The sequence below is a fragment of the Pezoporus flaviventris genome, unplaced genomic scaffold (genome assembly GCF_033815535.1).
Source record: "Pezoporus flaviventris isolate CSIRO_AGI_PZ_B2104156 unplaced genomic scaffold, CSIRO_AGI_Pfla_v1 ptg000006l, whole genome shotgun sequence".
Taxonomy (NCBI): domain Eukaryota; kingdom Metazoa; phylum Chordata; class Aves; order Psittaciformes; family Psittacidae; genus Pezoporus; species Pezoporus flaviventris.
The window spans coordinates 19,003,798-19,019,250 of record NW_026892554.1 but is presented as its reverse complement, the minus strand read 5'-3'; the positions used below and the strand labels follow the sequence as shown (position 1 = coordinate 19,019,250).

The window sequence follows — 15,453 nt, the reverse complement described above, 5'->3', positions numbered from 1 at the left end:
GGAAAAGTCTTAGCAAAAATAGAGAGCCCAGATTCAAGTTGTCAAAGTGTAAAATGGATCCAGGAGAGTAGGAGGCTTTTATTAATTGGGCCATGGTGCTTGTAGTAACTTACTAGGTCTCTTCATACAAATTTAAAAGTAGCTGCTTTTCAGTAAGGTAAGTTTCAAGATACTTATTTTTATTCCTAATTCAGGATAGGATCTTTACTTGAAACAGATTTCAGGGGGCAGAAATGTACTTCCTTAGAGAAAGTGTAGTTTTGTAACTGCAAAATGGGTGAACCTGAGCTATTGACAGCAATGTTACAATACTTCCTCGTAAAAAGTCTTGATGCTCTCTCGGTGACCATTAATGGTTTGCTTTGTGTTGGGCGATGGTTTTGGTTTTGTGATTTTTGAGATAGATTTTTCTGCCTCCTGCTTCAGCAGCCCTGATGGCAGTTATTTACATTGCAGTAAAATGTTTGTCGTAGCTTTCAAATACATGGGGACTGCAGACAGACGGTGTTTATCCCATTGTGTAGACTGTCAGAGGTTGCTGGCTTTAACAACACAGGCAGGCCTGCTATTTATATTTTATTCTTTAAACTGTCAGGCCCATTGGGTATGGTGACCATAGCCAGTGTGAAGATTAATAGGCCAGTTTTGGAAGGCACACTGGGTTGCCTGGCCAGCTCCTCCTGATTTTCTTCCTGACCCTCCAATAATACAAACTCTGAATCATCAAAAGCCAAAGCAATAAAATTACAAACTGTTAATCATAGAATCATAGAATAGTTAGGGTTGGAAAGGACCTTAAGATCATCCAGTTCCAACCTCCCTGCCATGGGCAGGGACACCTCACACTGAACCATCTTACCCAAGAAACTGTGGAAGAACTAAGCTATGGAACAAAAGCAATGTTACATGGAGCATGGGTGAGCCTTTGTACTGTTCATGATAAATTTCTTCAGTAGTCTCTGCAGAGATTTAAAATTGCCTGCTGTGTGTGTAAATATCTATATAGATATATATGGCATGTATATGCAGACAGAATACAGTTTAGAAGCAAATACTCTATGCTGTAAATACTCAGTGCTGTTACTTCCTTAAGAATACAGTGAGAGCTGTGATTCCCAAACTCTTACACTTTTAATTTTGGTGCTGCCAGAATTTGGGAAGCTGGGTAGCTGCATGTTCCTTAGTGTCGCAGAGTAGTGGAGCCATCACGGACAGAATTGAAAGATACTGAATATAGAGGCTGGATTTTGTTTTCCAGAATTACAGAATCCTGGGCCAGCTGGAAGGCAGTAACATATCTTTAAGCTTTCCTTACCTTGCTGTTGATTATATTTGAAGTGGATGTGGTACTATTGCTGTGCATAGTCGTTGTTGCTTTGAATATTAGACAAAATACTGTGATATCAAACTTTTGAAGGAAGCTTGAATTCATAAGCTAAGCAGTAGTGTATTTTTATGCTAGTTTATGTCACTGGAAAAATCAGATCGGCTTTAAAGCACACAGGCCACAGATTGAGGTTTGTGGGTTTATTTCATAAATGAAGAAAACTGTCAAAGGTGAATGGGAAGCAGCAAATTGTAAACCTACAATTCGGCTGAAAACAACTGATCCAAGCTTAGCTTAGTTCTGTTAATCACCTATGCTCTTTAGAGGCAGTGATGGTCAGTATCTGAAGAAAGCAGGAGTGCTGGCAGGTGGAGCAGTGAGTTAGTAATCTTTTCAAAATGAAGATTGGTCTTTGGAGGAACAGCTGAGAGTAAGACAACGGCAGAAATCTCTGGTCCTAAACAAAACCTGTGATGAGTTCCTCCCCATCCCAAATTATCTTGGTTGGCTTTTATATAGGAAGAGATGGAGAGAGGAAAACAGCAGTAGATGAGCTGGGAATGGAATAGGTTTGTCATTTCAGTAGCAGAGCATTTCTGTAGGCAAGCTACAGTCCCTAGTCAGTGTTAAGTGTTAAAGATAAGTACTCTAGAAGAAACGCAGCATAAAGCCTGACACATGCTTTCATTGAGAGCTGGAGAAACCACAGGAGGTTTCAGCTTATTTGTCACCCTCTTAACTACTTCAGAAAAAGCATCATAGGGCATTAAATATCAAAAAGGGAGGAAATTACTGGTTTAGTGATTTTACCTAAGTCATGGACTAGTGGCTTTACCCAAATTACAGCCACATTGTCTGTATTTTATGATGTCACTTGCATACACACAGAGATATATTATCTATTATTTAACACACACAACCAATTGCTCCATACAGCCTCACAACTGATTCATTTCTCAGTCTTAATTGAGGCTTTAAAAAGTTAATTAATATTTCTGTTTAAGCATTATTGTAGTAATGAAAAGCTTGGTCAAGATGCCAAAACTTTATAGGCATGTTTGTAATCAGGAGGTGTTTGTGTTTTGCTGGACAGTGATTTCTGTGGCACAGCCCACTTCTGTTTTCTTGTTTACTCAGTATCTCCCATTCATCCACTAGAGGACACTACTGGCAGAAACAGCAGCTTGTCCTTTCCATCCATAGAACTAATCGATCTGTTTAGAAGTAACATTTATTTTGTGGAAGAAAAATGCTTCCATAAGATTTTAATTCGGTTAATACTGATGTGACTTCTAATGCCAAAGGCTATTACACACTAAATTAGTTTGCATGTTAATTGTCAAAGTTCTGTGTTTAGTTATGGCTAGGTTCAAAACAGGCATTAAAATGTTGTTGATTTTTGTATTGGACAACCAGGCTACTGTGTTGTTCAGCTTGAGTGCTGCTCAGCAGCATCATGCCTTCGTCTTTCTGACATTAGGTTCAGTCAGTTCTGTGGCACTTCACGTGCCAGTGTGCTCTGAAATCACACAGCTTTTTATCCTACGGAGCTTCTTACAGCAGCAGGTCTCCTGGTTTGGGTGCATCAGGATATTTACATAGGTAATGAGCATATATCCTGTCAAGACTTAAACTCTGCGATCAGACACAGTGCTCTATAGGAAAAATAATAGTACACATATGCACAGTATTCATTAAAAGGAAACAATAAAAGGTAGCCACGTGCCCACAGTTCAGCAGGCACGTTTATGAGGTGCTGTGGTTTGTGCTCTCAGCATGTTGTGCTCCTCTGCAGTGCAGCTTGGGGCAGCCAGTCTCCAGTGCTGGAGCAGGAGCTGAGCTTGGCTGCAGTAGCAGCAGTGTCCCAGGACCAGGGCTGGGCTGACCTCTGTCAGCAGCTGGCAATGCAGATTCATGGCTCTTGATGAAGGCCCCTGGTCTCCACATCACTCCTGTGCCCTTTCCACCTCCACCCTCGCAACACCCTGTGGAGTCCTTGCTGCTGTCATGCTGTAACCTACTGCCTTTCCCTTATATCTGTGATATGTGCCTTTTGGCTCTTAGCCAGGGGAGGATTTTGATAGCGTGCAGGTTTACACTGAAAAGCTGCCTTTTATATTAGGCATTGGGCAGTTTATGGCCAAAGTGTATAAAAAGTAAACATGCACTCACTGTCTTAACTGTGCTTTCATCTTTATGGTTTTTGTTCTTTAGGAAAGTAATCACTACTTTTATAGATTTCCAGAAGTTCTAACTTTAAGGTTCATTTCAGCTAAATATTCAATGTATTTCTATAGAAGGAGTGGATTTTCAACTTTAGATGCTCCTGCAGTAGCCAGTTCCAGAGCTACAGTGATGAGAAGGAGGTTGAGCAACGCTGAAAGTCTGGAGTGTTGGGGTATTGTACTGTATCTACCATCTTGATTTCATATGGTCCAAGCTGCTACTACTAGTAGAAACATCAGACAATCTGATCAACTACAGCAGCAGATCTGACACTAGCACAGTGGCAGTGAGTTCAAAGGGCAGGCTGGGGGCAAACACAGGAGGAGCTCTTTGTACAACATTTCCTACCCAGACAGCCTTTCCCTGTCACTGCCAGGAAGGAGTCAGTAGGTCACGTGGGTGTTATGTGTTGTATGGTGGACAGGGCAGCTTTATATCATCAATAATTCGTTAGCCCAGAGTTGCTATAATCTCTGGATTAACCTTTTTCTCAAGCTGAATTTATAAATAGGGACATGTTAGTAGGGGTCAGCCACAGAATATTTTTTAACTTGTTTGCTGGAAACGGTATTAAAAGGCAAGTTCAGTTCAGAGATAAGCTCTGCAGTGTGCTTATTCCAAGATTATTCAGAGGTTAATGTTCTGTGCACAGTGGGGGTAGCTGGTATCTGGTTCTCTGGGATGCAGTTAAATGTTGTTAGCTTCCCGTGCACTTAGGCTGTACTGCTTATGGCCTTTTACTGTCAGATCTGGCTTTTTTTTCTTCTACATCAGTTTAGAGCTAATACATCATATCAGAATGGGTATAATGGCGGTGTATATATATGTATTTATATGTATATACATATAAACACCCTCTAAGTATGCAAAGTTTCTTCACTAAGCATTTACAAGACAAGAGATACATTTTAATACCATTAAAGTACAGGCACTGATTTCTCGGTGATGAGAAAATGCCCTATGCAGGCACATTTCTGCTAATGAGCAGGTGCCAGTTTAGAGATCATGATAAAGTAATGATTGTTACAGTTTATGAAGAAGTTATGTTTTTATTTCATACAGGTCTCTGGTGTATCTATTCAAATATTTTGTTGAAAGTATTTTTAACATTTGACGTCTGATTTGAGCCATCAATTCGACTTGAGAATTATCACCTAGGGGTCTGTGTTGTCTGTTCTCATGTTTGCAGTCCTTCACAAACCCACATTATTCCTCAGCCCTGCAGTCTTTTGTTGCAGTCCTGTAGATGGGGTGATCCAAGGGGTGACAAGATCCAAGAGCGTACCCAAGGCAATCGGTGTGGAAGCTGGGGTTAGAATTCACGTGCTCTTGACTGCATTACAGGTCTTTAAACAACCATCACTCTCTCTCTCACTATGTCTCCTCTCACATAATTTTAGTAGCTTTAGGTTTGCTTTCTTGCACTGGTTTTCATAGTTGAGGTTCAGCTGAAATCAGTGCTGCTTTCAGTAGTGAAATGACAGCCACAGGGGTGTAAGATTCAGTGTTGGAAGAGATCTGTAACTAACTTTCCTACTCACTGGACAATTTCTTGTCCAACAAACTACTGAGAGAGAACAGGACAAGATCATATAGTTGTGCTTTTTATATACTTGTTTGGGAACTTCTGTTCATGAGATTATTCAGAAGAAGTCTGGATGGCCTTAGCTAAAGGAGCCGTCCATCTATGGAGGATCTAGGAACAGTTGTTCCCAGTGTTAGAGATGAAAACCTTTATCCTTCCTTTCCTCCTGTAATTGATGCACTTGCTAGATGCCCTGGTATTTTTAAATAGAAGAAACATGTATCTTTAATAAGCACAATGCTCAGTGCTGTCTTTGCAATATCTACAAGGACAATTCTTATTTTTCAAAGCAGTATTATCTGTTTCCTGTTACACTGCTTAGGATGAGTGAAAGCAGCTAAACAGGTAACATGGAATTCAGTATTTTACCTGTCTTTTCTTTACAGCTTTCACTGAGTCTTGAAACAACACAAACAGGACTGTGAGGGTCCTGTCCTTGTCACAGGAAGTGTTGAGTGCCTCTCTGTGATTTTACTGTTGAACTGAAAAGACTCTGCAGAACTTAATCCTGTCAATTGGTTCATCTTAATAATACAGTGATCCATTAAGGAGCCCTATCCAGTATGGCTTTACCTACCTGCTGTCTCGAGCGCTAGGTAATAACCATCCTCTCCTGCATGAAGCCGTGGAGATGAGTCTGTACGGAGTTTAAATGCAGAAACCAGAGGAGCTGCCTCATCTTGAAGGCTTGAGAATCAGCTCTAAGGCTTCAGAGTTTGCACTTTGATTTGCAGGATAAGGTGGAAGAATATCTCAAGTCCTCCTTTCTGTGGCCTTTCATAGCATTACCTGAAGAGCTTGGGGCTTTAACATGTGAGCAAATGCATGAGGGAGGAGTTGGTGCAAACACATGATAGATAAGTCCATAATGGGAATGAATGCCTCCCCCCAGTGGTATGAAAATGCTTCTGAGCCAATTCCAGCTCATGTTTTAATCCTGAACTACCTTCCCATTGAGGTTCAGTGCTTGAAATTCTATTGTGGGCAAAGTCAGTCATGTTTGAAAACCCGTTTGAGATTTTTCAGGTGGAATGGGCTGTTGCTGTAATACTGATTTCACTAGAGAGAAGTATTGCAGGGAACAAAAGTGCCTATTTTAATAGAAACTATTATTTTGGTATACTCTGCAGTGATTTTTGCTGTATAAAGTTATATGTCTGGAGGACTAATCAAAGAGTGTAGGTTTATCTGCCATCACAAATGTACCTATGGTTTGTATGTGCATGAAGAAATACTTGTGTATTTAAGGGGGGGGGGGTGTTGGGGGAGAAACAACAAGGAGGAGCCAACTCAGGATTCAGTTGTCCAGTTTGTTGTTCTAAGGTAGCTTTGAACTGTATTTCTTAGCCTCTGGCGTTTTAGATAGAATCTTAAAACTTGAGATAAAAGAAAAGAAGAAAATTCTGAAGATGGATTTTTAACTGTATTTTACTAATTAGTTATTTCTTCCATCAGTGAGCAGTTCAACAAGTGTAGAATAGAGCTGCACAAGTTCAGCGTGTGCTTTCAGAAACAGAAATCAGAATGTTTCAAAGGGTTTGGGTTTCCTTCAGAAATAGTTTCTTCTGAACAGTTTTAGTTCCTGAGGTCTGTTCAGACAGGTTCTCCAGGTCAGCTTCTTACTCAGACATAATAGGCAGGACTAACAGAAAGTGTTCTTTTGGCTAATGCAGGAGAATACTCTTTTAAATCTACATAGAAAGAGGTTGGTCTTAGAAGGAAGGTTTACACGGGAGAATTTAAGTTCAAAAAGATTTCAGATGGTCAGAATGTGGGGTGCTGAAGTTACAGAGAACAGAGATGGTAAAGCTGGCCTTAAATCATTTCAGCTGTTAAAGCTGCATTATTTCTGATTCTGCTCTACTTATTAACCAATAATAATGCTTTAACAGGAGAAATGTATGGAAGTGAGTACTTTGGTCCAGGACATTGGATTCCACCCAATAACTCTTGCACCAAATTAATAAATTATGATTTAGCTAGGATCATATTTTTCTAGGAGATAATAAGGTTTGATTTAAAAACTTCAAATGATTGAGAGTCGGCTATATCCTAAGTATATTATGCTCACCATAAATTACTCTTGGCATTGAAAAAATCATTTTATTCTTACTGAACTCATCCACTTTCAGCTTCCAAACATTAGCTGTTACTGTGCATTATCAGAAATCTTCTTCCCAGTCAGATACTTCCACACTGTGATCCCATCATGTTATTACTTTCCCCAGCATAAGCTAACTTGTACTTCTCCTGCGTCTCATGGTGAGGCAGGTTTCTCCGCCCTTGTATCTTCTGCTTTACAAATCTTCCAGTTTGCTGAATGTCCTGTGTGATGGGGAGCAGCAGCCCAGGACAGAGGTTTTGGTCTCACCTCTGCCCTGGAATACTGTACACAGAAACCAAAAGCTGTTATTAATTCATGCTCACTTTATTTCACTCTGTGTTCCTGTGTATTACCTACTGACTTATATAAAGAAATCCTAGATGTTTTCTCCTGATTTGGTTTTATTTCAGAAGCATGCAGTTTATGTTAACCGCTTTAATGGGTTAAACGAAACCCAGCAAAGTAGCAGCACAGGTCAGTTGGCCTTGTCACCCATTTCTTTGTTGACCGCATTAGGTATAATGAGGCATATGTGTAAATCGCTTTGATTTTTTTAGCTGTGTGTATTTTTCTGTACCAAATGTCAGATAATGGGATTAAAACATTATTTTGAACTTTCTATTTAGTCTGCTAATTTTCAAATTTGCTAACAGTGTATCATTGGGTAAGTGGTGCTTCTGCAGGTGCCACAGATGCCAAACCCTGATAAAATCCACCCTATCTTGTTAGCGAACACACAAACAGTTGCTCCCCATCTGCTGCCTCTGTCTGAAAGGTTAGGAAGCCCTTCCTTCTTGATCACAAAGGACATAATTATTGTCTGTAGAGGAGTCAAGTACAAAGACAGTTCATCCAGTCTGACCGCTACTACACTGCAGGCCACCAAAGATTAACAGCTGCTTCTCCTTTGATTAGGTTAGGTAATAACAGTTACTTTAGTTAATAATTGGATGGATTCCCAGGCCATGTAATTCAGGTTTAGGCTGTCATTTTTTGCTGGCATGTAGCTGAGCTGTATTATTGGAACAGAGCCTGTAATCCTATTAGTCAGTTGTCACTCAAGCCGTAGGAGAGGAGAAAAGGGGAATTCAAATCCATTAAGGTGTTGTACCAGGTAGGTAAATAAGTCAGCCACGCTTCCCCAGCGTGCAGGGAGCTGTCTTGACTGTCATAATGAAAAAAATAATTTAAAAAAGATTGATGTTAAGTTTCTTAGAATGTTTAATTCATAATTAGTGTGTAAAATGGATAGACAGTTTGTTTAATTGATTGTTATTTCTGTTTCCCTTGCCACACATGCATTGGTGTGCACACACTCTCTGCTAAAGTTACTTGATTCATGCACTCTTCTGGTGAAATTATTTGCTGTGTGCTCTAAATGATGAGTTTATAATGGTCCAGAGATTGAAAATACATACTTCATATCGCATCAGCTGTGTTGGCTTTCCTCCTGTACAAATAAGACCACTGTATTTCACAATGAGAGACCTGAGAGGGATAAAGAAAACAAGACTTTTCATGTGCTGGCTTTAAGTGCTACATCAGCTGTTCTGAAGACTAAGCCTCTGTTACTGTTTTGCTAATGGTTAAGACACATTAGGTGGCATCCCCAAGGCTTTTGTGCCTTCTCCTCTCTCTGTTAAGAAGTGGCAGTAATAACCATTTTTGCCTACATGATCATGATCATTTGTCCCTGCTCTCCTGCGTGATCAGGTAACTTCAGCGCCTTGAAATCCTTCTGTACTTTGAAATCAGACGGTTTAAAAATACTATTTGTAGTTGTGAGTTTCTGAAAATACGAATGAAGAAGCCAAATTTTTACACACTGTGTGAAAACCAGATGTTCGTATATTGTCTTCTGTTTAAGAAATACGAATCCTCTTACATTGATCACCTTTGCTGAATAACCTTCCCAGTCTAAATCTGCAGCCACTTAAAGACCAGTTTCTATGGTGAAATGATGAAATGGGTTTCATGAACATCTAGCTAAGTAATTTGGGGGACTAAGTTACAAGTCTGGAGGATTCTTTCAAGCAGCCAAAATGTGCCATTCTGGTTTATGCTCTTTTCAAATAGGGATGTAGTATTTACTCCCTGGAGAGTCTGACATTTTTCATCCTCACATAGTGCCTAATTTGCCCAGTGTTTTGGCTGCTACCAGAGTAGAAGTTGTGGTTCCCTGAACAGGTCTTTCATTCTGGCAGAGATTCAAATAGGGACCAGTTTAAATAAGGATATTGTTTAGGCTTTGAATAACTTACGTGCCTCAGTCTACCTCTTTTGAATTTCTGTTTTGGTGTACGATGTATCGGCTAATGTAAAGCTTTAGCACTACAGAACATTCAGCGAGTTTGTATTGTATTTTGAAGGCTATAGCTTAATTTTGGGAAGGCAGATAAATTGGGTAAGATGGCCTGCTCCTATATGTTTATGCTTTAAGAAAAATTTCTTTAGGTGAATATACAAATACATCAAACTTTGGAAGTTGTCTCAAGTAGGAATTAATTCAGGTATACTTTAAACTAATTTGGTATTATTTGGCTGTTATACTTCAGAGATAGAATAATACTTGTCAACATTGGGGAGGTTTAATACTGTTCGTTAATCATAGAATCATCGACTGGTTTGGGTTGGAAAGGACCTTAACATTACCTAGTTCCAACCCCCCCACCGTGGGCAGGGATGCCTCCCAGTAGACTATGTTGGCCAAGGCAGTGTCCAGCCTGGCCTTGAACACTGCTAGGGATGGAGCACTCTTTGTACACAGCTCGTCAATATGAGGTTTTGTAGTGTGGGTAGCTGAGGGATCGCATGGGCACAATTCCTTTTTACTGTGTTTCCTCTGGTACAGGTCACACAGTATTCACTCTGAGAACATCAGTAATGCAATATTCAAGTGACTCTTCTGGCCCTTTGTGGCTAGGGCACATTTTCCCTTCAGTTCCCATGACCTCTGCTGACCCAAGGCCAAACTCAAGGTGCTGTGCCTGAACCTGGGATTTCCGATAGCAAGATGCTTGCCTGGTGACCGAGGGCATTCACAGGCACCATGTACCAGCAGTTACTGTGGTAATCAGCATTGCCTTTCAACAAAACAGGTTAAAAGCTATTAAGAGTTCTCCATCTTAAAAGAATTCTTGGAGATAAATATATTGGATACCATGCCAGAAGTAGTGTACTCATAATCCCTATGTGGCAGTTTTGTAGTCCTTTGTAAGCACAGTGAACAAATACTGTACTCATGCGTCTTCCCCAGTTTTGCTGCTGGTTTGTTCCTTCTTTTTACGGAAGGTTTTTCCCCTCTCTCTTCTGTGCACGTCGTTAGGGATTTATTTCCCTGATGGCTATGCATCAAAATGCTGATTAATTTTTATGAGTAATCTAGAGAGGAGAATAATAGGACATAAAACTAAATCCTGGAAAACTGGGAGAAATTACAAACTTGCTTCTGCTTCATAGGAAACTGTAGTAGTAAAGGAAGTTCATTACAATTTAAATATGTACTTTGCAAAGTATACTTGATTATATGTGATTTTAGCAAAGTATTAGGATTGAACAGGCACTCTGAAAAGAATCTGTCTGTAAAAGGAGCAATACTCCAGATTCAGGTGGAATGAGAGCATGTAGGAAATCAAACAGCTTCATAATGTTAATATTCTTTTAAATAGATACATGAAGATTTCCTCTCAGAAATAAGGAAACATTACAGCTTCTTTCAGGGTGGCTCTGGTGACTGATCTGGGGGGGAAGTTCCTTTCTGGACCCTTCATTATTGGGTATTTATGCAGAAAAGAGGAGTTCTGGAAAAAAAATCACAGATAGGAAGAGTTTCCATGAAAAAAAAATAAAAGGATGGGTTTAGCATTAATGAGTTTACAGAGTTGAGAAACAAGCCAAGTAGGAAAATGTAGCAGTGTATGATTTCAAGAATGAAGTAATTACTGAAGGGAGAAACAAAACGAGTGCAATAAAATGGGATATAACTCAGAGTAATGGGATGAAATAGAGAAAGGGCATATTTGGTCTAAATGACAGGCAAGACTTCCTCGCCACAAGTGCTAATAGGTTGTGGCATAATCTCCCATGAGAAATAGGGAAAGTGAGAAGTGGGAAGTGCTTGGCACATTTACCATTGGAGTAGCACTAACAAAATATGCTGTGGCAAATAAATCAGCAGCGTCACATAAATGTCTTTCCTGTTGGTGTGCTGCAGTGCCAGCATGCCAATCACACACAAATCCTCGTGCACATTTGTCTGCACTGGTTATTATGCATGTCTCTTGATTGCCAAGGAAAATGCAGCCTTGAAATAACAAAATCTGTCTTTCTACTTGTGAAGTTTAAAGCTCAAGTGAAAATCAATACGTTGGAAAGGCCCTGGGCTTGTGCTCTGCAGCCCTGGTGGAGCAGGGGAGGAGAGGAGACGTTGGAGAACTGTGGCCTTGAGCCAAGGTGCTCCGCTAATATGATCTGATTTGTGGCAGGACTGTTCCTTTGCTGCTTGGCTGTCTTTTCCTTACGGGTCCATCAGGAGGTCAGTGGAAAGCACTGGGGGGGTCAGTGCTTACTGCAGTTACCCCAGGCACACTGCAGTGTGAAACTTAAGTAGCATATAGATGTTTGCTTGAAAGAAATTTCATGGAGGGAAAGTTGCATGATTTAAAAGTAAGATATATACTGTTGTATTTATGTCTTAATGTCTAATTCTCACAGGGAAAAATGTTTCCCTTCTAAATAAATCATATTTTGCTCAGTTTTGTTTTGAGTTGTTCAAAGAAAGATTTTACTGCCAGAGTCACTAGGAGTGTTTTCTGTTACACAACCTGTTGTAATATAATACATTCTTTACAGACTAATAATGATTGTATTTATGGAGCACTTCCCATTTTTTCCCACGTGCCAAGTGCCTGCAGCATTCACGGGGGAGGGAAGGGAAGAAACAAGTTATTTCTTATTAACTAGAGTATCTTCATCATTGACAAAATCAAGTTGATTAAATACAAACTGCCAATAAAATTAGACAAAATGAGCAACTTAGAAGTAGAAAAGAAAAAGCTCTTACTTGCTTGATTTTAGACTGTAGGAGATAAAACCTGTTTTGCAGGGAAGGAAAACATGAGTAAGTTCTAAACTATGGGACCTGCTCCAGCCAAAACTCAGTAATTTGCAAACTGTAAATTCAAGGATGGTATTTAAGTGTAAAATTCTGCTAAGTGGAAGTTCAGAGAGGGCACCTAAAATGAAGAAAGACTAATTTAGGAAGCTGGAGCACATACAAACCTAGTTGGTACTGAATCTTTCCATTTATAACCAACAGCACAGCATAACAGAAGCAAAACAAATGAGATGTGTCATACCTCAAAGCTAAAAATATTCTGCTACATTTTTAATAAGCTGCAAGCAGTGGATTAGACAAAGGACCTGGGAGGGCAGTAAATTGGGAGTTGCCAAAGAGAGAAACTACAGCAGTCATCGATGTGCTGTCTTCAGACTTTACCTCTGTAGTTTTCCATAACTGAAGCCCTACCAAAAATCTCATCTGAATTTTTAACCTGGTTCTTAAACTCTGAGCAATTACGTTGAGAAGACAGAACAGCTGACCAGCTTCTATCCTCACCAGCATCTGTCAGGCCACATCTCTGCCTTCCTAAGATTAAGGCTAAAACAAGGTATCTGTGATCTGACCGGTGACGCTCTCAGGCTCTCTTCCAGATCAGGTACTCGACTTGCGAGGCCCACGTTCTTGTGAAGTGTGTTAACCAGGTGTCATCAACCGATAGACAGTACTCATGTTTTAAAGGGATCTGCCCAATATTCTGTGCACATAGGGAACAAATCAGGGAACAAGCCTGGAGGCTGTCTCCTTTTAGAAGGGTTTGATAAAAAGAGGAAGTACCCAGCTAGAGATTGTCTGTATTCTTTAAATGATGTCCAAAGCTATAAAGTATAGCTACAAAGATAACAGCAACAGAACACTATTAACTTTATTAAAATCTCTATAAAGGTATGTCATTACAGAAAATACAGTATTGAGCTGTCTCAGCTGTAGAGTACTGGATATGTGTGCGTAATCTTTGAATAAAATAGCAGCTGAGAATTTCAGCTCCTGCTCTAAACAATGCTCTTCCCTGTGCGCTTGTGGTGAAATGCTCTTTTTCATGGGTGTTCAACATGATAAATCCAGGTACTGAGAAATTTCCACATTGACCAAACTAAGGACAACTGTCTATGTGACGTATCTTCCATGTAGGAATTTCTTTCACTGATGTTGCTTCTCTTCTGTGTGTGTGTTTCTCTAGAACACAGCAGACCAAATAGCATTTCGAGCTGCGGGAGGACTGACTGCCCTTGAAAATATTCTTCAAGCAGTGACTTCTCCCACCAATTTGAATGCAGTTTCACGGATTCCTTTTAAGTAAGTATGATGGGTCCTTCATTTGCCACGTAGAATCACCTGAATGTGTGTTTCACATCTGCTGCTTCACTGCTTCTCCTCATAATCCAGCGTTAAACTTCAAAGAAGAAAGTCATGCCATATTCTATGCTGCCATGGAAGGTGAAAGACATTTCCGCTCAACTTTTCTAACTTGGTGGTTTCATTTCTATCTATGATATATTTGAGCAGGGACATCCCTCATTGTACAAAACGAGAAAAGAGGCAAAACTGTATTAAACACAAGAGGTATGTATCTTTTGAAGTTAGTCTCTAAAGAGGTCTAGTGGGAAGTGGGGGAATTTTTTGAAGGGTTGTAATTCACTGGAGTCTGAATGCTTTTAAAGTGAAGCAGTTGTAAGATGCTTCTACCTGAAAGGGCTTCTACAAACAGGTAAGTCAAAATTCTTGTGGATTACAGGAATTCCTCTTTATAGCGCATCAGAATAGAAGGATTTAAATGTCTAATCCCTAAAAAAAAGGTGGTGACTAAAGTGAATGCCTGTAAAAACTGATAACTCAAAAGCATGCTTTTTTCCCTAATCTCTAAATGAAATTTTTATCCACTCAAAAACATGTATGTGCTCTCAGAGCAGAGCTAGGCATGGTTTTAGTACAAGAGGAGCCAAGCCCAGGATATCTCGTGTGCCATTGTCATCATTTTTGTGTAGGTATATTTTAATATCGTAATAATTGGAATTTAAGCACTACATTGTGGGGGTTTGTATTAAATCTGTCCATTAATATGTTATGGGACAGGTGTGAAGTGCTAGAAAAGAGCATCAAGGCATACAAAAGCATTGCTTTTAGTATCTTAACTTTGCTCTTCAAAGAGAATGAAACTACTTTCCTGCTGAGTCATGCAGAACGCACTTGCTGCAAATGCAGCCTGCTCCACTGGTGAGCAGTCCTGAATTGGTCCTGTGGGCAGCAGCTCAGCAGCAGCCTTTGGCCTCCTTAATTTGCAGAGACTCTAATTTTGAGTTACCCTCATCAACGTGGGATCAACTTTGCAAGTGAAAGGGCTGCACTAAAACTTACGGGCACACAAACTTTAACTTAAATTTAGCTTTACATTCTTAAGAGTCTGCATCTTTTATAGACAGGTATAGTCAGATTTTGTTCTTTCATTTTAGGAATAGACTCACTTTGGCAATATTCATTGAGGAGGTTTGGGAATATTGCATTTATGTCCCTGAAAACATTGTGTTTGAAGCTTGTTAGGTGGCATGAAGATGTATTAGTTCTCAGAGGAACTTGTGTGCTGGTAGGTAAAGCCCCATGTCAGCTACATTTGTGTAACAAAAAACGTGAGGAGATTTATCAGAGATGCTTCTCTGTACAACACTTACTGACTATCCAGTACCTATTTCAGACCAGTATAACTGGTTTCTCAGATTCCTGAGCCTATTCATGACTGAATTATAAAAAGAATTTTTAAACCCTTGAAAAATTCTTTAGACCTTGTTTTAGTAATGCAAGTTTTCAACTCGTTCTGTTTCCAAAAGAAATTTCAAGGCAGGAAAGAGATTAATACAAACTATTCTGACAGTTTTGTACGGTAAAAAAATCTAGTGAAGAATTTAGCTCCATTCCTGAAATAGAGCATTTGTTCAACATTACAGCAAATTGTAGTCTGCAGTTTGTAGGCGTCTGAAAGTACTGGAGTTTGGAAGGTTTACATCAGGAATTTAACACAGGATTTTGCTTTCTAAAGCTAACTGCTCTTGCAGGTTTTTCTGTAAGACTCTTAACCGCTTGAGTGTAACTCAGTCTGC

At 39.8% G+C, this 15,453-nt stretch overlaps 1 protein-coding gene across 1 annotated transcript in view; it reads left to right on the top strand.

The window, feature by feature from the left end:
* Positions 1 to 15,453, top strand: part of SCAPER (S-phase cyclin A associated protein in the ER) — a 146,715-nt gene that overhangs the window by 80,644 nt on the left and 50,618 nt on the right. The window contains exon 24 of the mRNA XM_061447266.1: positions 13,542 to 13,657. Coding sequence (XP_061303250.1) covers positions 13,542 to 13,657 — 116 coding nt within the window. The remainder of the gene's footprint in view (positions 1 to 13,541; positions 13,658 to 15,453) is intronic.